Here is a 27,569-nt window from a genome sequence, read left to right on the forward strand (position 1 = left end):
TTTTCTATAGTGCTTTCTGCTCTTTTTTTCCTTTTCTTTTCTATTTTTTTTTTTTTTTTTTTTTTGAGACGGAGTTTTGCTTTTGTTGCCTAGGCTGAAGTGCAATGGTGTGATCTCGGCTCACCGCAACCTCCTCCTCGTGGGTCCAAGCGATTCTCCCTTCTTCAACAAAGAAAGACGTTTAGCACTATTGTCTTTATTCAAATAATTGTCATAACCATGAGGTTATTTTTCAAGTTATACACAATAAAATCAAATATATTAAATTTTTTAGATATTTATTTTTTAATTTAAAAGTAGCTTAAATTATTTGATAAATACTAACTTATGAGTGGGACTAGATCCTATATGATCTCAGCTTAGTTTAATAGGGTAGTGGGGATAAGCAGATTTATATACTGTATTCATTGTTTTGGAAAACTCTCTGCTCTTAGCCATAACTTCTTTGCAATAGCCACCAGGTTATTACAACGATCCTTATTCAGAGGTGAGAAGGCTGTGGAATACAATTAACTTGAATAAATATAGAAGCATAATTTTGTATAAGCATAATTTCTTATTAACATATCAATTATTTATACGGAGAAAGTGGCCAAATGTAAAATAATAGCTTTTATATATTAATATATCCTATACACATTGTGTAGAAGTAGTCAAGTACAAAATTAATAATTTTATCTTATTAACATATTCCCTATAGTCTATGTGAATTGTCTACATATACATACATCACAATTAGAAATACAGTGGCAAAAAGATTCCATTCACTGTGCAACTAAAAATAAGGAAGGTCGACCTCAGCAAGATATACACAAATATACATACACAAACACAGGTCTATAAAAATTTTATGTTCAATATTTGCATACCGAAAAATTATAACACATCAGAAAGGGACAAGAGAAAAAACTTGAATAAGTAAAAAATATTTCTTGATATGAATACTCAACATTATAAAAATGTTAATTATTTATAACAGACCAATAACAATTCCACAAGGGGCTGGGTGTGGTGGCTCATGCCCATAATTCCAGTTACTTTCAGAGGCCAAAGTGAGAGAATCACTTGAGCCCAGGAATTCAGGACCAGCCTGGACAATATAGGGAGACCCTGTCTCTACAAAAATTAAAAAACATTACCCAGGTGTGGTGGTGTACACCTGTGGTCCAAGTTACTCTGGAGGCTGAGGTGGGAGGATTGCATGGTCCTGGAAGGCAGAGGTTGCAATAAGCCAAGACTGCACCACCGCACACTCCAGCCTTTGCAACAGAGCAAGAACCTGTCTCTAAATAAATAAATAAATAAAATTTTAAAAAATAATAATTTCATAAGGATAAACGGATTCACAGATTATTCTAAAGTCACATAAATTAGCATGAAAATATAATAAAGATAATTTAAAATAAAACACTAATAAGTTTTACTTATAATTAGAGCTTTTTAATATAATATAAAATTTACAATAAAAAATATTGCTACGGGTGTAAGAATAGACAGATAAAGCAATGGAATAGAATGGAAAGCCCAGAAACAGAACTCAGTGTATGGAATTATTTAATAAATGGTAGAACCAGCTTTCAAATTTGTGGAGAAAGTGTAAACTGCCTGATAAATGTTTCTGGAGTGATTTTTAAATTATTTTTTAAAATTGATATTAGATCTTTTTATACCTTATTCTAAATATAGTTTATATAAATTACAGTTTAAAGTATAAAATATATAAATTAGCTAAAGGAAATTATCATTAAATATTAACTTCTTGGGATGGAGAAAGTCTTTTTAAATGATATCACAAAAATAAGTACCAATAGACATAACACATGTAAAAACATCTTCTATAAAAAGACAAAGGGTACATTTAAATGTCAATTGTCAAACACATGAACAGTATAAAACTTCACAAATCAATAAAATTATAGCTAAAACTTCAAACAGAATATTTTATTTATCTGATTCACAAAGCTTTTTAGTAATTATTCTTATTTTTGTTACTAGCTATAGGAAAATATCATTCTCATGAATTACGATTGGGATTTTGCTACACAAAATAGCAAATGTATATAACTTTGGCCAATGATCTCATTTATAGGAATTCATCCTAAGAAAGCAATCATAGATCTATTAAAAAATCATGTACAAGGAAGTTTGCTACATTATTATATGCTAGAGTAAAAAATTAGAAATAAATTGTCACCAATAGAGAATTATTTAATGAAATTATAGTATGCCACAAAACTAAATATCATGTACCCATAAAAATGATGCATTAGATGTTTTCGAATGTCATAGGAAAATGTCTGTGATTATCTTTATTTGAAAACGTTATTACCCAGTACTAACACCAAAGGTCATAGAGTGTGAGCCTACAGGCCAAAGCTGTCCACAAACATGTTTTGCTGGCTTCTCAGTATTTCATGACTTTGAGCCAAGATTTAAAAATTCGAAGAGTTAAGTATAAAAATCCAGATTTTCAGTATTTCTTTATAATTCTAAATATGTGACAACTCTGTGTCTACATTCTCACCCAGCTGTATCTCAACAGTGGAGTAGTTGACAGCTTTTCTGATTCTCCCCTCTCAAGGACTACCAGCTGTACAGTGTGCATATGTTAACTTATGCCAGCTTCCTTCCTTTGCTCTTCAATCCCTTGCCTGGCCCCAGTGAAATAATGCATTGATATATACAATGTAATTTAAAACTTTAAAATAGTACATGTATATGTGTATGAGTGTATTGCATGCTCATGTATGTGTGTAGGAAGATAAACAAGATTTCAAAAGCAGTAAAAGTTCACAGTTGCTTCCAACCATGCTATACAGTCTTTGACAATGGAAAACATATTGATACTGTTCACTGTTTTATCCCCTGAAGTTGGCTAGAAGAAACTTATCTCTTGAATAATCAGGTAAAGTGGATGGCCCTTGTGAGTCAAATATAAATGATCGAGAATATTTTTTCTTTGGTTTACTTCTCTAAATGTTCTAATTTGAAAATCAGAAAAAGAAATAATTTTTACTTTTTAATGTCCAAACGCAGATGAAGGTTTCAAAGCAGAGCAAATACATATGGAAGATCAATCTCATGTGTTTTTTAAATTAAAAAGAAAGATACAGCATCTTTGAGACTCAATGCACCTGTCATTGGCAATGAATTCTGCTCTGCAACACAAAACATAATACTGTACAAGAAAGAATTTATTCTTGTCTGATCTTTGGAATGTTGTTTAGATTTCAGGCTTCCAATGGAAATTGTCAGAATACTCTTCCTTACCCTTGGCAAATAGTTGTAGCATGTCTGAAACATGCCCTCTCCAGAAGACTTTCCTTAATTTCCCTCCCTTCTTGCAGGGCTACATAGGCAGAAATTACAGTAATGCTGTGAAATAAGCATGTAAGTCATCAGATCACTATTTAGTTTGTCCACTAAATAAGCCCAGGATGAAATCATTGCCACAGAGGTGTCAGTTAATTGAGGAATCAGACAGCCGGAGAGACAGACTGGGTGAGAAAACACCCTTATCCCAAGGACAAACCTTTGCTATGACATTGAAGAGAATATACAAATGAACTTGCCAAGTAAATTGCTTTCCTTCTCTAATATATGATCTCTTGCTCCAATGCTACAGCTAGCTTTTAATGAGTTAGTAGGTACATATGGAGCTAGATTGAGAGAATTAGTTCATGCTCATACGTTTCAATATTGAGAGTGAAATGAAGATACAGATAGCAATTTGAATCTAATTTTCAAGCCTGCATGGATGAAGGGTCACAGAAGGAAGCTGAGATGTACCAGGATATTGAAGGTGGGAGGATTGAAGATAGTGACAAAGAAAACCACAGCTGACACAAAGCTGAGACCTCTTCCATAAGGCCAACAAGGCCGAAGTAGCATAAATTCAAGAGAGATTGAGTTGTTTTCTTTTTGTAGATACACAGGGTACAGTATTTAGGAAAATGCAGATCTAAGGGAGAAGTGAGTGACATCATCTCTGACCTCTCAGTCAGCATCATATGGATCCTAAGAGAATTCAAGTAAAATTAGAATCCTAAGACTCTTTTAGAGATGAAAGAGATGTTAGAGTCAAATGTCCTCATTGCCACAGGGACAAAAATCAAACTCAGAGGAATGAAATAGCATCTCTGGAATGACAATGCACATATTTTAATATCACAGACCCCTGCCCTTTCCATGAGTTTAGATCAACATTTCTGTTTAAAAACAAACAGATCAACGTGAGAAATGGAGAGGTGGTTTGGGTGGACAATGTGTCTACTGTCAATTTGCTTGAGTTCCCGAAAAAGGCATCATCTTGCAAAATTAAATATTTTATTTTTGAGATGAAACATATTCTAAATAAGAACCCCTCTCAGATTACACCCCAAAGTATTAAATTAAAAAAGAAAACATGTGCACATAGTGACTCAGGAGGAGCAAACAATAGAAGTAGCTACCAGTTAGTTAATCACGCCAAATAGGTAGTTTGCAAGAAAGTAAAGGCAGTATCAAATTTTAAAATTGTAGAAAAAACCCTCACTTAGATACATTGATAATTTGGGATTGGGGCTTATGTCACATAGTAGGTTTATTTAATTTAGTCATGAAATTCGCCCATGAACACTATTGCTAATTCATGTACTTCTTTCCCTACCCTGTTTATTTGCTGTTCACTATATAGCCTAAAAACGGAAATCAGTTGAGTCATCATGAACGATGTTTATTACTGTTCATTATCTTTCAAAAATGTACCATCGGGGAGGGGGAAGGAGAGCATCAGGATAAACAGCTAATGCACATGGGGCTTAATACCTAGGTGATGGGTTGACAGGTGCAGCAAACCACCATGGCACACATTTATTTATGTAACAAACTTGCACATCCTCCACATGTATCCTGGAACTTTAAATAAAATAAAATATATTTTACTTCTTTTTTTAATTATACTTTAAGTTTTAGGGTACATGTGCACAATGTGCAGGTTTGTTACATATATATACACGTGCCATGTTGGTGTGCTGCACCCATTAACTCGTCATTTAACAATAGGTATATCTCCTAATGCTATCCCTCCCCCCTCCTCCCACCCCACAACAGGCCCCGGTGTATGATGTTCCCCTTCCTGTGTCCATGTGTTCTCATTGTTCAATTCCCACCTATGAGTGTATTTTTAAAACTACTAATAGTTAAACAGAAGTCACACATGACACATTCTTGCTCTGGATATCCAAAATCTGCTGCTGTTTGTTCTACATACAAGATAAGTAAATAGTACAGATACTTCTGTTCCCAATTGCTTCCCGATACTACATAAATGCTGCCACAGTCTGCAACCAAGGTTCAATTTCTGGAAATGTTGGTGAACGGGAAACAACTGTTAGCAAATTTATGTATTACAAACTTATAGAGTCCAGTAATAAATGGTGATGAATGTAAGAGGATGTGACTTCATGAAAATTGTTATTTTATGGAATAAGTAGAGCAAAGCTATACAATTCACCTGAGCTTAAGAAATCCATGAATATGTTTTCTAAATAACAGAAAGTACTAAAACAACATCTCAAACAGACCTATTGCACAGATGACAATTTTACAAACTGTAAAGGTAATTATTTTTCTACTACTCCCAACCTAGCCAGAGTCAACTATTGCTTTTAAACCTTTAGACCCTCACTCATCAGTATTTTCTTTTGTTCAGCTTGTCTTTCATAATTCTTTTTCTTTCTTTTTTTTTTTTTTCGGACAGAGTCTCGCTCTGTCACCCAGGCTGGAGTACAGTGGCGCAATCTCGGCTCACTGCAACCTCCACCTCCCAGGTTCAAGTGATTCTCCTGCCTCACCCACCAGAATAGCCGGGATTATAGGTGCCCGCCACTATGCCCAGCTATTTTTTGTTTTTTTAGTAGAGACGAGGTTTTGCCATGTTGGCCAGGCTGGTCTCATACTCCTGACCTCAGGTGATCTGCCCACCTCGGCCTCCCAAAGTGCTGGGATTACAGGTGTGAGCCACCGCGCCTAGTCTCATAATATATTATTATTAAAAAAAAAGAAAGAAAGAAAAGAAAGAAGAAAGAAGGAAGGAAGGAAGGAAGGAAGGAAGGGAAAAAAAGCAAGTAAACCAAATATTTTTAAAGGCTTTCCTTAACCTACCTTTCCTTTAAATCTCTTCTTTTTTCTATTTTGCTTTACCATCACATTATAAAATAGGGGTCTGTCTGTTCACCTTTTTTTTTTTATCCATCCCAACACAAGCACTACAATGCATGTAACCAAAACCACCTGTCACGATTTTTTATCCTTTGGTTTTTATATCCTTGTGTACTTTATTGAGTGATTCATAATTTTCCAATTCGCTTAACCCCAGCATATGAAAATATTGTTTGAGTTTTATAACTCCATTGAGCCTTTAACCATTTAAGGGTTTATTTTGTTTGAGAAGGAATGTGTGGTTCATACTTAGAATAAAGAAGCCAGCTATAGGGTGAGTGTTAAAAACTTGGTTATAAAACTTGAGATCACATATAAACAGAAATTAAACTTTATTCAAGAGGCTTCCAATCTACATTTTAAAGCACAGCTTGGAAATCTGAGGATGTACTGGGCATTGTGCCAAACATAATGAAAACTCCCCACCCCACATCTTCATCCCTGCCCCCTTCAATGCTTGTTTTTGGTCTTTCTGTAGTCTAGCTACTTCCTCCTCCCCCCTCAGACAGGGTTGTTCCCACTGTGATTTACTAGTTTAGCACTTGTTTAAAGAGGCCGGCTTTATACACAGTCATTTGTTATTTTAATAACAATACAAAAAAGAAAAAATATATATTGAGCAAAACGGGTCAAGCTGTCACCTTTGAGCTTTACAGTGGGCTTTGAAAGCAACCAAACAAGGAAGAGCCAGAGGCAAGCTGTTCATAAGTTACATTCCTAAATGCAGACGCAGAGCTGAGGATGCTTTTTCATGAAGAACAGGGACTAAGAGGTGGCCTATGAATGAGAATGATTCTGTCCTTGGAACATGTGAGCTAAGTATTTCCTTCCCAACAGCCAAATATGAACCAGAGAGAAGTCTGGCTGGGGGATGCACAGACCTTTCATTTAGGGCTAGGATGAGATTTGGCCGTGGCACACTGGAGAGGGCCTTCTCAGCAGGTTGTGGCGGGCTATCTCATCACCAAAGGACTAGCAATACAATAGGTCTGTATCCCTTGTCTTGCTATGGGAGGCCTGCTCTAACCTGGTTACGACCCCTCAATTCTAGGATGACAAGGCTGTGTCTCATCTGTGGAATAATATTTCCAGATAAATGTTTTATAGTAGTCACCGTATCATAAACAAAGTTAAGTCTTTTATCCTAGCCAGTCTCAGCAGAAGAGTAACATGACATGAGAGATTGGGAAACTGTCCTTCTGTGGGTTTCTTCAGACAACCTAAGCCATCTCCTACATCCTACACTCGCTGAACATAGAATGGTTGAAGGAAAGAATGAATACATATGTAGAAGAGAAGAATCTTGCTAAAAGGAATGAAGTTGTCAAGATAAATAATTAAGAGTAAGAAAGAAAAAATATGAGAAAAGCCGGTCAAGAAGACTGGCATTTAGAAGAAAGAATGCTTTCTGGTTTTTTTTGTTTTGTTTTGTTTGTTTGTTTTTATCACAAGTTGTTTTATTTCAATTAGCAAAAGAGTTTAAGTGAAATTTTTTAAAAAGTTGTTTATTTGAAAATTGCATTTAGAGTGATATGGTAAATGCAAGTTACAAATTAACTTTATGCATATTCATAGATCATGCTCTAAGCACTCAAATTCGACATATGAAATTTTGTTATTTTTATATTTTTCAACAATACATCTCTCTCTTAGTTTCATGATTTGTTCTAAATTTGTGGAGGACCAGAAATTTTTCTTTAGTCCCTCAGAAAGATCATCTTTTTCTCCAAAATAAACTGCTTTCAGCAAAAGTAAGTTTAGATTTACTAAGTCATCTTTCATAGATCTACAGCAAGAATTTTAAATAGAGGTTCACTTGTCTGTGACACTTTGACCATTGGGTTAGGAAGAGGATTAGTCACTAAGTTTTAAATTGACATTTCTTGAAGTTTAGATTGAAGATATCATTTCAGCATAAGAATCAGGATACCATAGAATGACAGTGAGATTTCTGGAATCCTTAAAATAAGTAAAAGTAAATAATAAAAGTGATATAGAATAGACTCCTATAATATAAAAATTATTTCAGGTTACTTATTTTCTTGAGAGAAATAGAGAGTACATGCTTTGTTTCTGTTTTTGTCCCTTTTTACATGCTCTACTTGTTGATTAGAATCAACTGTTAAATTATACTGAACTCAGTAATAGTGACTGCTTAACAGTCACTATTATCATGGTGTATTATGCTAAGAGGCTGTTATATTATGTGCCTTTTTAAAAATATTGTGAATGGTAGATTTTATTTTCCACATCTTCTAGATCTTCTAGATGTGGAAAGGGGGTCAACAAATTTAAGCTCACACAATGAGAAAATAACAGAGATAGGCTTCCGTTTCAGGTTTAACTCCAAAGTCTTGTCTACTGCGTTCACAGATGCATCACAGTTATCTGGGTACGAAGTTATGGAAGGAACCGTTGCATCCCCCATAAAGCATGAAGCCAGCATTTCTGCCAGCAAATCTCTTAGAAAGATATGCATCCTGGTAGGGCTTGCTGCTGTCTCCCTCAAAAGGAGGAATCTGAGAATCAAATGCCATTCTTCAAGCTTCCATAATTGCTTACAGGAGTCTTGTTTTGTGAATTGCAAGTTCTCCTTGTACAGCATGTTGTCACATTCCACTGATGCTTTATGAGAAATTTTCCTTAACCTTTAGAAGAACAGAGGCATTCTTTCTTTCTTTTCTTCTTATATGTTATTACCCTTTCCTCCTCAACTAACATAGTTGATGTATGCATATGCATGCATGCACACTTACACACATACACACACACACACACACACACACACACACACACTAGTTAGGTGAAGAAATACAGGCCCAGGCCCAAACCTCTCAGCTTCCTATTTCCTTCCATCTTGGGGTATTCTGGGGTTAGTAACTACTCACAGAATCCTACTCTAACATGTTATCTTAGAAGTCCAGGTGTGTATACTCCTAACCCAGCAGACAATGCATGCTAAACCAACTTTGCTGATAGTAGTATAATTGTTGATATGGTTTGGCTGTGTTCCCACCCAAATCTCATTTTGAATTGTAGTTCCCATAATCCCCACATGTTGTGGGAGGAACCCAGTGGGAGGTAACAATCATGGGGTGGTTACCCTAGTGCTGTTCTTGTGATAGCCAGTGAGTTCTCATGAGATCTGATGATTTGATAAGGGGCTTTTCCCCTTTTGCTCGGCACTTCTCTCCCCTGCCGCCTTTGCTTCCCCTTCTGCCATGCTTGTAAGTTTCCTAAGGTCCTTCCAGTCCTGTGAAACTGTGGGTCAATTAAACCTCATTCCTTTATAAGTTACACGGTCTTGGGTATTTCTTCATAGCACTCTGAGAATGGACTAATACAATTGTGCTTCAAGGAAAAACCACACTGCCTAGAAGATTTATGAAAAAGTCCCAATCCATTTGCTGTCTGCTGGAAGATCTTCCATTCTCAGGCATTATATAGGAACGGAAATTGTATTTAAATACTTCTGTATGTGAACTACTCACAATTTAGCTACTTTTTATCAGATGACACAGTAGAGATGGGGGCAGAAAAAATGTACTGAGGACATTTCCAAGTCAAGATGGTTTATTTCAAGAAGGGAAATGCCACTTTTTTATCCTAGCTTTCACACTGGGCATAGTCCACATGGAACATACTCCCTGATAGCGGTAAAGATTATGGTTTGGTAATTATATCTCAGTCTAAATGGGAGACAGGTATTTGGAGAGTCTGGAGGTAAAGAGGAGTCAGGGTATTTAAATATTGATATAGTCTCACACTAAGGGTGTTGGAAGAGGGAAGGGGCTGAGGTCTTTGGAAGAGAGGGTGGGCACAGCATGTGATGACTTATCTTACATATATTCAATTATGTTGTGATTCCCCTGAGGTCATAAACCAAAAAGTTGTTTCATTTCAAGCAGTCTGGAGTTCACTGCCCTGATTTACCACATAAACCTCTTCATTCTCTCTGACCAACTGGCTTTATTTTAATTCTAAATTAGTGCTTTAGATACAAAAATCTTTGCTGAGTTGATGCAGCTTTTTATGTTTCTCCATCTCAATTGCCATTAGATCATTTAGTAAAGACTTTAATCTTCTCCCTGCTCTCATTTTTTCAAGTTTTCATGGGATAACACTGCGGTCATTTGGCTCAGTTCTAGAAATAGTCTGCAATCAAACTCTGGGGAAACAATCATTTTGTCTTTCGACTGGAAACAATAAAAATAGTTGCTTCCCATTACTCTCTACACTTCATTACTATTTTATTTTTACAGCTTCGTTGAATCTGGTATGAATCTTAATTATATGAGGCCTGTGTCATTTCTGTCATTGAAAAGCTAGAAGAACCAAGATTTAGCTATATGGGGGTGAACTGGTTTCTCTGTACCCTATACCTACATTCTAGGATGGCTACTAGAAGAGTGATGGTGTCCATTAAGCTCATACTTATCAGTGCATGTGTTCTAAGAGGCGATGACCAATAATAGCATGTCTATAAAACACAATCCACTTGCTTTACTTTTCATATAAATAGGCATTTTAATGAAAAGAGCAACTTTCTCTTTCTCTCCATAAGCAATGCAGCCTTAAGTAGAGACATGCTTAAAATAAATACATATTCCTAAGTATAACTAAGTGTCCTTGTCTCTACTTAACTGTTATAAGATATGCTATCTGAATATTTGTTTTCTGTATACTCTGAAAAAAAATTTCACTTCTATGTGCACCTCCTAATATTTTCACAGCCTCTAATCTCACTTATTCTTATCCCAACTATCCTGGTCTATTCTTCAGAGGAAAAGTACTAACTTCCTCTTTATCTTCTCTCTTCTCCCAAACTGACTTTTGTTCCTCCCTTTAAAGTTGTCCTTGACCTACTATCCAAAGCTCCACATTGCCATGTGCTCTGTCTCAGCTTCCAGTGGGCACATAGACCATTGAAAAGGATCCCTAAAAAGGATATTTTGTTTGGAGCTGCTCAGCTTCTCTAGAACAACTGCTTTTATTCTAGAATTTTCTATCATAGTCCTAAAAAGCCTCAATTCTCTGCAAATTTGATTCACATTTTTAATTCAAAGCAATGAATTAACTAATTTAGAGTTATTAAACCAGCAGCCTGCCGACTTTAGGAAAAAACAAAACAAAATTCTAAAAGCCGACTATACAAATTTCCAGTTTCTCAAGACGGTAAGAGAGACAGATTGATTCAAATACAGCTGCCTAATCATAGACAGTCTGTAGCTCTCCAAGAATTGCTTCCATTTTCCTTTCACTCTTCTTCCTTGCGGGAACAAAACAACCTTTAGACAGAGGGCTTTCTCCACTTTTGCTGCTGTTTGCTTTAGAGCACATTGTTTAGTCAGCACCATTTACTAGATTACATTCATCATCAATATTTGAGTTCTGTCAAATCCTTGGTACAGAAAAAGGTGGATGCAGAAGTCCTCTCTCAGATGGAATTTCATTTTTAAAAGTCTAAGGGTTGGGTATTTTCAGGTTTCATTCTATTCAGAATTGTCCAGGCCTCTTCCTTTTTGGCAGGAGTTGTATATTGTGTGAACGAATTAATGAAAAGGTGCCATGGATGTAGTGACAAGGACAAAGGTCTCAGTTAAGTCACTTTTACACCCGTTTCCCCCTTATGACACTGTTTTCGGGTAAGTGGTGTTTAGGATGTGTTTTGAAGAGGAGAAAAGATAGCTTGGCTGACGTGGAGTGGAAGTTTGTCCCAGCATCACTAAGAATAGTATTACGTTTGACAGGCAGCCAAAATGGCAAGCATGTTTACACTGTAATAAGTCCTTGCATAATCCTGATCTTTTTTACATTGGAAAAAGTCATGAATTCTCTTCTATTTGTACTGATGTGAGGATCAGTTTGCTTTATCAGCTACTTTCATTCTGTTCTATAATTTTCTTTTATTTTTTTTTTCTTTTTCACAAAAGTGCAACTCACATCTAGCACTGCACACAAACTTTAAGGGTACAGCTTGATAAAATGCAGTATGTGTTTGGTGTGGCATTTTTTTTCCCCCCAAACATTGTACATAATGCATATCTGGTAAAATCTGCCATCCTATGCTGTAATTTCCTAAAGAAGGACAACTTATACATCCCTCTAGAATACTTTCAACACATCTTTTCAGATGAAATATAAAAACTCAGTGTAGGTGAGGACATGGCTGTCTTATTCTGTGTGTTTTTGAACCTACAGGTTGTCAGGCTCAATGTACTGAAGCAGAAACCCACCAGCAGTATTTTGTACTTTCTTTAGAAGAAGATATAATGCAGAATCTTGAGAATAGTAAAAAATCAATCAAAGAAAAACCAAAAATGTCAGATACAAGCCAGTGGTATGCGAAAGGAGAAAAAGAGAAAGGGAAAGAGAGATACAGATGTAGGAAAGGTTTCCAGGGAGCTTTCTGTATTTATTTCACCACATCTGACCAGCCTTGCTCCATGGTTTCTCAGCCTTGTTGCTTAGCATGATATTGGGCCATTGTTGTTTTAGAAAATTGGAAATTTCACCAGCAATTTGTATCTCCCCTAGACTGCAAATTCCTTGTTGACAAGAATGTGTTCTGTTTTGTTGGTCACCCATTCCTACTTCACTTCTATCCCCCACAGCCCTTGAGGGCATGTGTGGATCTCCTCAGAAAAGTAATTCAGTAAGATATTTTGAAATAAAGAAAGCTAGAGAGCCATGATTTCTTAGCAGGGCCCCCACTACTCCTTGCAGCCACCACCCCCACCACAACTGCTGTTGTAGTGAGATTCAGGAGCTCATAAAAAAGCTCTAAATATGTACAATGACTCATAATGTGTTGCATGGCTCAAAGGAAAACCAGATTAAAAGAAAAATCAAAAAGTGGAAATTTACTTCATTTTGTGTGATGTTGTCAAAGCACTCAGACTGTGGAATGTCAATATTGCTAGCTAGCAGGGCTGGACTGTCTCCTGAGCCCCAGGCCAGGACTCGCTTCCATCTGTAAGCAAAATTTAAGGACATTCAAGATTGGTAAGGGTCATTATAATGTAAGCAAACTATGTTATCACCACCTGCATCAATATCAAAACTGTGTAGAATTGAACCTTTCTTTAGAGAAAGGGGACTTTGCTCCCCAAGACATCCTTAAATAAGTCCCTCCACAATTCTCTCTTTTTCTTTTTCTCGTCTTTCTCTCTGGCATCATTAATGGAAGGAGTGATTAATTATTGATAACATAATCTCAAAGCCTATTTAACACATTCACCAATGCAGTTTATAAATTAGTGGGATTAACTGAATATTAAAAGACCTACAATAGCATATGGATTATATACCTGAATGGTCATCTCTCCTATGTCAGAAAAAAAATATAGCTGGAATGTCATTCATTGGATTATTATACAACATATTTATTTGCAAATATATGAAATTAAAAATGAATAAGCTTCATTTGTTTTCTCATCAATGATAACCACATCTCATTCTTAAGGTGGGGAAGAGATAATACTTAAGTATCCTTTACTACCAACCGCTGGCTCCTCAGTAGGTAAACCCTTGCTTCCAATGATACTCTGATATTTCCCAGAATTGCTGCCATATTTGCATAATCGTTATATTTTTTATGTTTTCTTTAGTAATAATTTGTCCTGAAAGCTATGTATCTAAACATAATATTGTTGTAGTAAACTTGTAATTCTCTAAAGACATTCTATGGTGTTTAGCTCTCATATACAAAATTTGAAGGCTAACATGGGCCTTATCACTATTCTATCAGTTTTGGTCATTTGAGCCAACATTGATAAGGCTCATTATCTTATCACTGTTACTTGCTAAGTGAATATGCTACTTTTGAGATCTTAATGGTTGAAAGATGGGCAAGAAACACCCAAAGAACTCTGCCATTTTTTGATAATGTGTTCAAATAGCAGCAGAATTAAAAAATCTATAGGAAGCATGTATACTAAGATTACATTTTTAAAACAAAAATTAAAGAAATAGAAACAAGTAAAGATTAAACATTAGGTGAATTCCTCTTCATTTCCAAACTTCCTTCTTGTTCTCAAATTTTTTTATACAATTACATGTCTTCTCTGTCACTGGATTTCAGCTGTTATCAACCATGGATTCGTTTTTTCTTGACTTTTCTATTTCTTCTAGAAAACATTTTTAATGGGGCAGGTTTTATGCCATTGTGTAATATAGTGGAAATGACATGGTCCAGGAGTCAGATAGACCTAAATTTGAATCACAGCACTTGCTGGGTCTGTTATCATTATCATCTGTACAATTGGAAAAGATAATAGTCATTCTTTTCAGGGCTATTGTGAGAATTAAATAAAATAACACGCAAAAATCCCAAAACTTAGATTACTTATGTATTGATAATTCATTATTAGCTTATTACATTAGAAATTCACCTACAAAAGCATTCATCATACATCAGGCATCCTGCCTGACCTCAGCAGTGTGTGAAGAAAATTCCATTTGTTTTTTATATAATTCTCCACTTTCATCTAAATGTATATCAGTTTATTTTTTAATTATATTAATTTTCTCTGTAACAATTCAGAAAAATCTGTCATTGTCAATATTTAGAACTTTTTTTGTCCGTTGATGTGAATACTTACATGGGAATCTATTCATTAATTCACATGGTGATATGTTTTATGAAGATTAATTTTAAGACAATTTTTTGAATCTTAAATGTCACATATTTTCATGTGCAGAACCCTACTTACTGACTCCCTAGCTTATTGTGAATGTCTCCTGCCCAAAGCCCCAGTATTGTCCTGGACACAATGATTTTCACTCTGTTGTCTAAACCAAGGTCCCAACTTGATGTCGGGGTATAGGACTTAGTCATATCAGGTCAGAAGGAGAAACGTGTGAGTGAGCAGTAGCAGCTACATGACACTGTTCCTCTGCCAAAAACTGAGTATTCATAGTAGAGTCTGGAGTTGGGTGCCCTTGGTTTGAATCTCAAGTAGCTTAATTATTTGATATTTAGTTCAACATTTATAAAAGGAGTATAATAAACATCCTAACACTTCCGGAGTTGTTTTGGAGAGTAATTATGCTCAAGACATGTTAATTATCATTACCAGTAGTAGTATTGATAATTTAATATTATCGATAATTTAATATCATTGATAATGACAATTTAGTGTTACCTCTAACCCTGCACCCCATACCTTCCCACTCTTAAGATAGCTGATACACACACATACACATACACATAATTTTCTGTTCACTCTTAAGAAAGGTGATAATTCTATACTCACTTGTCAAATTTTAACATTAACAGCATTTGTTTAATACTTAATACTAATAGATCATAGTTCAGAGACATTATCTCACTTTCATCCTTACTACAACTCTGAAAGAAAAAGAGGGTTATTATTATTCCTGTTTGAGAAAAAAGAAAATTGAGGTTCACGAAATTTAAATGACATGCTCAGAGTCTCACAGCTAATAATTAAGAGCAAAGATTAGCACCCACACCTTTTCAAGGAAGATGTTAAACTGTGGTTCTGTCTTCCCTGCCATGTATGGGAAAGCAAGTAGTGAAGAAACTGAGGGCAGAAACATTGTCTTATAAGTTTTCATAGTACTTCCAGGCCTTAGTCATAAACTAGGCAGTAAAATACCAAATGGGCTATTGCTATACACTTGCCATCTTAAGATGCTGAGTTCTTGAAGGTCATCTTCATTGTGTAGTCTCATGAGATTATGTTATTTCATCAACTTTTATTGCTTTAACACCACCCTACGATGCCACAACAGATCTGAAAACTTTTACAGAAATTTAAAGAGTAGAATCGGCATGCAGTTTGCAGGAGGAAACTGCTTTCTTCAGAGGAAGAGGAACGATTCTACATGGCCTGTGCATCATGCTGAGAGAAAGAAATGACAGCCTTCCACTGCTTGTGATTGCTTCTAAGAAAAATGTTTTCCACTTTTACATACAGTATTAGTATAATCAGGCAAATATTATAACTCTAAAAATTCAGAGACTGTAATAGCAACTAAGTTTGTTAACATTACATAAATTTATTGTGTTCTACCTGAGTAAGAATTCCAGTTTACTGGAAACCAAATGTCTTAAACTAGCAACCTCTGAGTGTAGTTCATCACTGTCCTGCTGCCTAACAATTCCACACATTACTGGATAGAGTATAATTCTTCAAAGGGCAAGGGAAACAGAGCGAGTGTGTATAACTGCAAGGTAAGGATGTTGGTTTTAGTTGTAGATTATTTACTCATTAGCTTTGTGATTGTGATCAAGAGTAAGTTGCTTTAACCACTTGTGCAACCTCAGTTTTCTTTATCACGTTAAGGGAATGATAGAAATTGTTCCATAAATTTTATATAGTTGTTAATGTTAAGTGAGATAATACATATTTGAGGCATGATATTCAGCTTCTCTAATACCAAATCTGTATTAGTTAGGAATCTCCAGAGAGACAGAACCAATAGGATATATGTGTACATGTGTGTGTGTATATATATATATATATAGATAGATAGATAGATAGATAGATAGATTTATTAGGAAAATTGGCTCACGTGTTTATGGTTTATGGTGGCTGAGAAGTCCCATCCGCAAGCCTGAGACCCCAGGATGCATGGCTCAGGCTAAGTCCAAAGGCCTCAGAACTAGGGAAGTGGATGGTGTAACTCTTAGAATGAGGCCGAAAGCTTCAGCACCCTAGGGCTCCTGGTGTAAGTCCTGGAGTTCAAAGCCCGGTCTGCCTGGAATTCTGATGTCCAAGACCGCAGAAGAAAAGTCTATCACAGTTTCCAACAGAGATCAAGTCACCTTCTGAAATTGTTCTCACTGGGCTCTGGCCAACTGGATGATGCACTCCAACACTGAGGGCAAAATTCCCCATCTAGTCCATTCACACTCAAACACGAATTGCCTCTGGAAACACCCTCACAGACACACCCGAATTAGTATTTTATCAGGTTTCTAGGTATTCCTTAATTCTGCCAAGTTGACACCTAAAATTAAGTTCACAAGTCCACCACTTGTCAGCCTAGTGTTCATATACATCTCCTCAAACTATATGTTATTTCAAAATAAAAGCAGTAACAAGGTGATGGTTCCACCTAACATGATGCAGGCCAATGTGATGAGACCGTCCTGCATACAAGTGAAATGCCAACCCCTCTTCCAGAATTCAGCTTTCAGGATTTCAACATTCAGAATTTTAATCTTTCAGGATTGTAATTTTGGGGATTTTGGACCTTAGCAATTTAGATCCTCATCAAACTAGTTGATTTTGAATCCCTACTTTTCAACATCAGTGTTATTCATTATTCTCCAGAGGAAATTATCAAAAATCTTTTAAAAACTAGAATATAAGTCCTACGCTTTATCAAAATTATGAATAATTAAAATGCAGAGTCAATACATTCATTTTTTGTATTTTTCAAACTAAGTGAATTAATATTAACATTTCATGAAACAGATACACATATAGCTCAACTCCAAACTGTCCATGAATTTATCTAATAAACAGAGAAAATGCTGCTTATAAGCAAGTCACAATTCTGATCTTATAGTTAGCTGAGCTATTAAGAAATTGTTGGAATAAGAACTGGGATAATAGAATGTTTTTGTTCAAATAAATTACCATGAATACACAATTGTATGATTAATTGCAAAAAAGGATTGTCAAAGGGAAATCCGATTAAAATAATTCAACTGATCTAAGTTGCATTCCATTAACATCATTTCCCTGATTAAACTCTTCAATATTTCCCAATGAGTTGCAGGCATACATATGTAATATTCCATATAATCACCTTTTTGCTTAAATAAAATTATATTCTGTAATAATCTATGTCTCACTATGATTATGTCATCTTCTAACTATATAACTTTCCACAGCAATGCCAGGACACAAATATCTACCTGTTTTACTAGCCGCATAATATTCCATTGTAAGAGTATTCCATAATATATTTAACCAATCCCTTGTCAATGAATAGTTTTAATATATCTAGGGATTGTTTTGCTATAACAACATTTCTGAGTGAACATACTTGAGTAGACCTCTTTGTACGTTTTTATGACTCTATCTGAAAGACACATTCCTAAATGTGGCATTCCTGAGACAAGTGTTTCTTAATACATTTTTATAGATACAGATTTAAAGTTCTATAGATATAGATACATTGTCCTTCGTGGTGATTATCCCACTAGTCCCACCAAAAGTATTCAACACTACCATTAATACTACGGATGGAAAATTGTTTTTCACTGTCTGGATTTGCATCTTTAAACTGTGGGGTTGAGTATCATTTCATATGTTTAAAAGTCATTAATGTTTAATTTTTTTTTATTGAACTACTACATCAATGTTTTAGATTATTCATCTTTCATCTTCCTTTTTTGCCAAAACTCTATTATATTAAAGACACTGGATAATTTTCTATCGTGCAATTTACAAATATTGTTTCTCAATTGTTATTTTGACTTTTTTGCTCTATGCAAAAATTTTAAAGGAATATGCAACAGTTACATATATTTTCCTTTCTGGCTTCTGAATTTTGGGTCTTATTGTATTAAGGCCAAATCCCATTATTTGGGTTTTGTCAAATAAAATACTGGAAAACAATTGACTTTCCAAAGCAGAAAAAATTATTTGTTTAAATGTTATTTGTGTTATGAAGTTGCTTACCAAATTATTTTCTACATGGATTTCAAGGGCAAACCACTGCCCATTTCTTTGTAATTAATAGCATCCAAACTAATCAATATTCCCAAATTTTAATTTCTCAGCAATGCTTATTTTCTGACAGCTCACAGCAATTTTTTCAAAAAGAGGTGGAACTTGGGCTAGTTTCTGCTTCAGATGCTGTTTCTCCAGAAATGTGTCATATCTCTTTGATGAATTCTTAACTTTCTTTTCTAAATCCCCAATATACATTTTCCATTATGAAAGATCACTCAATTGTCATCAGACTTCAATGATATTATCTCAAAAATGATGATTATGTGTTTACTTACACACAACAGGATAGGGAAACAAGAAGTGCATTCAGGTTTAACAATTGCTTCTTCATCAACCCATGTCTGCCACCAGGCAGAGACCTTGTTTTAATCATCATTGAACGTCCAGAACACCTAATTAAGAGAAGCTGCTCAATAGATATGTGAGCACAAAGTGAAAGAATGAATGATTGAACAAACTGGGATTTCATCTTTCTGAGCCTTAGTTCCTTCTACAAAACAAAAAGTTTGGCAGAAAGAATAGTAAGATAATAGATTTGATAGTGGTTTGAAAAACAAAACATTCAGAAAAGTGGTATTTTCTCCCATAATTTTGTCTTCTTATTGATGTATTAATTTGTATGTCTATTCCAGAAATCTCTTTATGCTTTGGAAAGTCTTATGCATAATTTTGGCTTTTTCAGTTCAATATGCATTTAATAAGCAAATATTCTTGTGTAAGATATGGAATATTGGAAATGCTGATTATGTAATACTGATTACAAGTATGAAATAAAATAGAGGCAAGAGGAAAATAATTCTCATCTAGGGAGAGTATACTGGCTATTAAGTATTATTATATTATCTTTATTTTCACCATCCTCAGTGTTATTGTGAAAAAGGCTTAGAGCTTCCATGAGGAAAGGCACTGTTAACTATAAAAGTCACACATTCAATATTATACATTCTATGCTTTCTTCTATAATTGTGTCCTCTCACTAATTTACTAATTTTTATGTCTATTCCAGGAATCTCTTGATGTTTTAGAAAATGTTTGTCTCTGTCTCAAAAAAAAAAAAAAAGAAAAAGAAAAAGAAAGTGTTGTTTGTAATTTTGGTTTATTTAATTCAATTTATCAGTATTATGCTAAGTTTCATGGATTGATGAGATATATAGGTAGATAGGTAGGTAGATAGATACTCATATCTGGATAAGGACATATTTAAAACATTACTGGACTTCAAGTTCATTGCCAGCCTGAAAGGTCCTTTTGAATCCTCCATTTGAAGGTCTTGCTTTTTACATGGGGAATTGAGGCAGGTAGACACAGTAATCATGCAGGGGAAGGGAGATTTGGGAGAAAATGTGGTTTAAAAGGAAACAACATTATGTATTTTAAACCAATGTTTATATTACATTTGTTAATTTTATTCTATTTCCTTGCAGGTTTAAATGTTTATTTGCTACTTGGCTACTGATTAGAGAACACAAAATGAATAACTCAACAAACTCCTCTAACAATAGCCTGGCTCTTACCAGTCCTTATAAGACATTTGAAGTGGTGTTTATTGTCCTGGTGGCTGGATCCCTCAGTTTGGTGACCATTATCGGGAACATCCTAGTCATGGTTTCCATTAAAGTCAACCGCCACCTCCAGACCGTCAACAATTACTTTTTGTTCAGCTTGGCCTGTGCTGACCTTATCATAGGTGTTTTCTCCATGAACTTGTACACCCTCTACACTGTGATTGGTTACTGGCCTTTGGGACCTGTGGTGTGTGACCTTTGGCTAGCCCTGGACTATGTGGTCAGCAATGCCTCAGTTATGAATCTGCTCATCATCAGCTTTGACAGGTACTTCTGTGTCACAAAACCTCTGACCTACCCAGTCAAGCGGACCACAAAAATGGCAGGTATGATGATTGCAGCTGCCTGGGTCCTCTCTTTCATCCTCTGGGCTCCAGCCATTCTCTTCTGGCAGTTCATTGTAGGGGTGAGAACTGTGGAGGATGGGGAGTGCTACATTCAGTTTTTTTCCAATGCTGCTGTCACCTTTGGTACGGCCATTGCAGCCTTCTATTTGCCAGTGATCATCATGACTGTGCTATATTGGCACATATCCCGAGCCAGCAAGAGCAGGATAAAGAAGGACAAGAAGGAGCCTGTTGCCAACCAAGACCCCGTTTCTCCAAGTCTGGTACAAGGAAGGATAGTGAAGCCAAACAATAACAACATGCCCAGCAGTGACGATGGCCTGGAGCACAACAAAATCCAGAATGGCAAAGCCCCCAGGGATCCTGTGACTGAAAACTGTGTTCAGGGAGAGGAGAAGGAGAGCTCCAATGACTCCACCTCAGTCAGTGCTGTTGCCTCTAATATGAGAGATGATGAAATAACCCAGGATGAAAACACAGTTTCCACTTCCCTGGGCCATTCCAAAGATGAGAACTCTAAGCAAACATGCATCAGAATTGGCACCAAGACCCCAAAAAGTGACTCATGTACCCCAACTAATACCACCGTGGAGGTAGTGGGGTCTTCAGGTCAGAATGGAGATGAAAAGCAGAATATTGTAGCCCGCAAGATTGTGAAGATGACTAAGCAACCTGCAAAAAAGAAGCCTCCTCCTTCCCGGGAAAAGAAAGTCACCAGGACAATCTTGGCTATTCTGTTGGCTTTCATCATCACTTGGGCCCCATACAATGTCATGGTGCTCATTAACACCTTTTGTGCACCTTGCATCCCCAACACTGTGTGGACAATTGGTTACTGGCTTTGTTACATCAACAGCACTATCAACCCTGCCTGCTATGCACTTTGTAATGCCACCTTCAAGAAGACCTTTAAACACCTTCTCATGTGTCATTATAAGAACATAGGCGCTACAAGGTAAAATATCTTTGAAAAAGATAGAAGGTGGGAAAGGGGAGCTTGAGAAGAATAAAAGGGATAAACAAGCTCCTAGTTTTAAAATCTCTGCCATTGCACTTTATAGTCTGATTACAAAACATGCAATTCAGGAGCCCAGCAGTGACACACTTATCACGCCTAGGCTCCAGTTTGCAAAAATTGCACCTTATAAACTGTCAGTATTAGGAGCAATGAGACAATGAAAGAAACATGTTGGGATCGTGGATTTAAGAAACGATATACTGTTTCTCATACTCTCTTGAAGAAGGGCTTCTGAATCTACAATTTTATCAGTCTCTGCACAAGAGGAATAACCTTGTTCCTTTTTTGTTACTTTTGTTGTTGTTGTTCTCATGTGTCCTTAAGAGAAGGAAATGCCACAATTACAAGGTAAACATGGAGACTTAAACATAAAGAAATAGGCACTATACAATGGGGACATAAAAAAAGAAAATCAAAGAAGGATGCAGAAATTGTCTCCGGAGTGTTAAGCATATTTTATTCTTTTGTTACGGTCCTATTTAGAGGATTGCAATGTAATAAATGCTTATTTTTTGCCTTTCTTTTTCCCACCATGAAGAGAAAGCAAACAAACAAAAACCCCAACTAGGTCACACCATTTTTCTTCTTGTTATGCCACTATTTTGTACATCCCTGTTCTATATTGTTTATAGGGAAAACCTACAGGACTTTCACTAAATCTAGCCAGAGACAGCCATGAAAATGGACATTTCACCCCTCCTCACTGTGTCCTTTGCATTCGTTGGGGATATCAAGGTCTATAAGGATTTAGTGCACTTATAATCCTATATGCGAAATGTTTAAACCAATCTGATTTTCTCCTAAATAGCCTTTTATATCAACAGAATATCCTACCTAAAACATAAACCTGTTTAAGAAACCAGCGTCATTGTAAAGTTGAGGTTTCATCAAATTAAATAATGGACTATCTAGTTGGACCAAGTTTATTAAAGTCAGGTGAATTTTAAGATTAAAAAATAGAAGTTTAGGACCTTCTATTTCAACCTGAATTTGCCTGACCCATGTATGAAATGTTAACTTATAGAAAATGAACTCCTGACTTTCTCAGCAGAAAGGAATGCTGTTTTATTTATTTGGAATCCTAAACAGGATTAACATACTCACATAGCACCAGTGATTTCTGGGCCAGTCCCTAGAGAATAGAACCTTCTATCCAATGCCTGCTAAAGGATGATATTCAAATTATAACCAAGTGAGGTTGTCTGCAATTATCCTATGACCCCATGAAAGGGGAAAAAACGATATTTTAAAAACTATTACTGAAACAATTACATATTCCATATTCCTCAAATTGTCAATTCTCCCTAACATTATTTAACTTCAAAATTCTCTTATCAATAGAATTATAGTAATCTTTGTGACAGAAATGTAGTGGCTAACTAAATAGAGGCCAAACGAGCTCACAGAATCTGACAGAAGGATGTAGGTGGCTGTTGCCATGCCACATCTCACCATCTAATTCTAGACCATAATAATCATGTCAGGAACTATTATCTAAGTGGTGGCATTATATAGAATCTTGCCACATAGAGATTTTTTATTTGGTCGTCTAAATAAATATAGGATTAGGATTATATGGATTCACATACAACTAGTTATTTTTATCCTTTATATTTTTCTTACAGTATTTGCTGTAGTTTTCCAATGAGAGTTTCTAAAAATGGCTCAATCAATGGAAATCAAATTATAAATGCATTTGCAAATTTCATATTTTGGATTTTAGATTTATGATATCTTGTTCAGTAATAGTAATGTTAGTTACATGGTAAATTTGTCAATATTAGACCCCAGCACTTGAAAGAGTTATTTTGTATGATTAGCCTCATAGATGCCACCTCAACATTTTGGAGAGTTAAGGAGGAAAAAAAGCATGAAGAAAAAAAAACCAAAAAACTTATAAGTTAGTAAGAAGCAAATTGCCAGCAGTATTTATATTTGACTTATCCTTCGTAAAAACAATTTCCTGTTTAAATAACTTCAGTCATTACCCCCCCAAAGTAATCTTCCATATTTAAAGCATTCATTTATAGAGATTCCCTTACCTACAGTTACTTCAACATGCACTTTTACATTTTAAATTCATATTTATTTTCATATTGTTTCCTCAAATGAAGGAATCAGTTGAATGGAAATAACGTCAAGCCAGTGGGCTCCTCGAGTTTCTGAAAACCAGAGAATTGTCTAGCCAAGTATTTCCCTTTTTAATTTATTGTATTATTATGATGTAGATTTGGCTTCAGTTGGGAAGAACCCTTTGGCATCCAGGATTCAGGATTCAGGGTCTTTTTTTGTTTGCTCTAACAATCCAATGCACCATGAATCAAGCTTTTAGTCTCTGCTGCCATTGTATCCTTCCTTTTCCTCCCTCTGTTATTGATCCTTGCCACAGCCACTGCAACCTCACTGAAAGAGAAACTGTCACTTTAAAGAAAGAAATTGAAGATAGACTGACACCATGGAAACTTTGTCAAACAGATCAGAAAAATGGAAGGAATACTGAAAATGATAGATGATTGGAGAGATATGGAGATTATATTCAAGGATTTTTATTAAGCACTGCTGGATTTGTCTATTTCAGTGGCTCTCAAACAGAGACAATTCCCCTCTCCCTGAAAGGGGACACTTAGCAATGTGTAAAGACATTTTTGGTTGCCACACTGGGAGGAATGCTATTGGTATCTAGTGCATAGAGGCTGGGAATGCTGCTAAATAGCCTATAATGCTCAGGACATTTTCCCCCAACCCCTTTAAACAAATATTATTTGGCTCAAAATGTCAATAGTTCCAAGATTGAGAAATTCTTGTCTACTTTAAGGGATTTCTAAAGCTTGCCTCTTATTAGTGGGAAAATAACCCTGCCTCATTTTTAGAATATCAATGCAAATTGCTCACCTGTTAGAAAAAGGTAATACTCACCAATCATGTATCAGAAAAACTTTTCTCCTCAGTCTGGTGTATGTGTCAGTCACAGATTGGGAACTCAGGCCACATCTACATATCAAAAATCACCAGACTATGCATATCACACATCTTTTTTCCAGCATCTTAATGTTCAATTATGATTGCCACAAATCTAGTCAATTGAGGTTGCAGTAGTGGGCCATCAAAATATTTGCAGTTGATATGATCAGTTTCTACTGGAGCTGCAATTTTTCCTTTCAAAAAATATTAAGAGCCTCTTTCAGAAACAATATCATTTATCTTCTTTGCATTTACTGGAAAGGTGAATCTGTAAGGTCTTTGTTTTTTCTCTCCTCATAGCAATAATGTAGCTATCCCAGAGTGATATTATAAGAAGAGGAGATTAAGAATATGGAAAAAGTCTGTTTATTTCTTCGAAACAAGAAATGATTTTCCTTTTACCAGTTCATCATTAATTTAACGCCAGCTCCCAAGTATTAGGGCAGAGTAATCAATATGAGAAGCCACAACGGGTAAGCTTTCTGATTTGAAATGTACAAGCTGGATGTCCAACATACTCCTGCTCTTTGTTCATTTGCTTTTTTGATCCTGAAGATCTGACATTGGGAGAGATGGGAATTCAAAATGATGGCCACAATTGCTCAGCAATGCAGTCTGTTTTTATTTTCTCCTACTTGGTTCATTGATAGTTTCCTCCTCGCCCCAGTTTGATAATATCCCTTTCAACAACCATAGTACCGGTGTTGCAAATAGTTTAGGAAAGCACCCAAAGCTGGATGAAATTGTGCAAAGTGTATTCTCAGCATGTATATTCAATACCATGCCTCTTAAAAATGCTTCTCTTAAAGGGTGCACGCTGTAGCATGAAATGTGTGCATATTTAATGTATCTTCCTGGAATATGCTATGTGCTAAATATATATGTATATATATTCTATAAATAAAATAATAAAATGTACAATAGAAATACATATTTCTGTATGCAAATAAATATATTATACACAAACTCTTAATATGCAATATGGTATATGTTGCTTCTGAATAACAAAGTTGATTTTATATGCCCAATTTTCAAAGAAAATAGCATTTGCATTAGAAGGAAGAGATTTAAGAACAGCCAGAATCCCATATTAAGATTAAACTGTTTTATGATCTTTAAGAGCAGGGCAGATTTCAAATATCTCTTACAGGAATAAATTAATAAATTTCTGGTATCACTCCATGTGACAACAATGCTTTATTCGCCTGTGCCCCTGACATGCCTCTTCTGACTAGAATCTTCCCAGCTGGTACTGTTCCAACAGCTGTGTTGATCTAGTGTCTGATTACTTGATGAGGTTGCAACCAACCCTTTCTCATACAGTTTCACTCTCTTCCAAATTAACTGATTTTAGTGGAATAAAAAATAATCATACTGGGAGAAAAGGATGACCTTCAGAATGCTTTTCATTCTGACAATCAAGGTAAAATTTGTATAAGCACCCTATTTTAATAAACTACTCTTTTCAATTTTGGTCCAATACAACATCCCATACATTAAATTCCAGAAATGTTTAATGAGGTATAGCATAATATTAGAAGTTTCCCCATGAAATTTTAAGTGGGTAGTTTTTTTTTCTAAGTGGCCTATATTTTCTCAATAGCAGTCCTCTTCCTTTCCTTGGTTGCCTCTCGACTACCCACATTTCCGAGAACATTTGCATTGATCCATTAACACAAATCTGTAGTTAGCTAATACACTTATAATATTAGTTGCCACTGGATGTGCAATTCCAGGAGATGTTTACATTTTAATATAAAAAGTGTAAATACTGAACATTTAAAGGATTACTATTACAGCTTTTAGAGACCAAGTCATGCAGTTGTAGTCATTTTTTAATTAATTTGAGTTCTCTTCAAATTTTAACACATAATTCTATGTCTATTTACTTTCTAAATTTTACCTATGACAATTCACACTGTGAGTTGATGTCTTTGTCTATACCAAAGTCATTTCTAGAAAAAGAAAAATATTTGACTTTTCTATCAATTCCTATTAGTTTTATATTGTTCCAGTGAAGTGTTCTCATTTCATTTTTGAGAACTGAATTGAATTGTATATCGATGAAATGCCAAATGCTATTCCTGACTAGATGATTGCAAATATTGAAACAGCAAAAACATCTTGCCATCATTAAGGAAGAACTTTCCACCTCATAACATGTTTCCAATATTTTCTCTCTTGGGAAGCTTTTAGTGCCACGCTCTTACACCAGGGATTAAAACTAACCATAATGATAAATTTACTTGAAGTACCATTAGAATAATGTCTTAATTTGTTTTCTGTTGATATAACAGAATACTTGAGACTGGGCAAATTATAAGGAAAAGAGGTTTATTTGGCTCATAGTTCTGGAGGCTGGAAAGTTCAAAATAGGGCTGCTGCACCTGGTTAGGGCCTCATGCTGCACTCTAACACGGTGGATGCAATTACATGGTGGAAGCCTGTGCAAAAGAGGCAAAATACAAGGGACAATCTCACTTTATAATGACCTACTTTCGTGGTAACTAACCTAGACCTGCAAGAATGCACTCTCTCTAGCAAAAGGGCATTAATTCCCTCAGAAAGGGGCACCCCTGATGACACAAATATCTCTTAAAGGTCCCACCACCTCTCAACACTGTTACACTTGGGACCAAGTCTCAATATGAGTTTTGGTGGAGACAAACCATACTCAAGCCATAGCACATATCAAAGTTTAAAGACAAATACAATAGATGCTTGACTTCTGTCTGTGATATCTCCACTAAAATATATA

General features: G+C 35.6%; 1 protein-coding gene across 4 annotated transcripts in view; it reads left to right on the forward strand.

Moving 5' to 3' along the window:
• CHRM2 (cholinergic receptor muscarinic 2) overlaps nt 1-25,777 on the forward strand; it is a 151,020-nt gene extending 125,243 nt beyond the window's left edge. For all 4 annotated transcript variants that reach the window (XM_019030319.4, XM_004046280.5, XM_019030316.4 and 1 more), the window contains one exon: nt 20,345-25,777. In XM_019030319.4, the coding sequence (XP_018885864.2) occupies nt 20,391-21,791 (1,401 nt within the window). In that variant the 5' untranslated portion in view covers nt 20,345-20,390 and the 3' untranslated portion in view covers nt 21,792-25,777. The remainder of the gene's footprint in view (nt 1-20,344) is intronic.
• Nucleotides 25,778-27,569: the final 1,792 nt, after the last annotated feature.

Source organism: Gorilla gorilla, chromosome 6, assembly GCF_029281585.2.
Source record: "Gorilla gorilla gorilla isolate KB3781 chromosome 6, NHGRI_mGorGor1-v2.1_pri, whole genome shotgun sequence".
Taxonomy (NCBI): domain Eukaryota; kingdom Metazoa; phylum Chordata; class Mammalia; order Primates; family Hominidae; genus Gorilla; species Gorilla gorilla.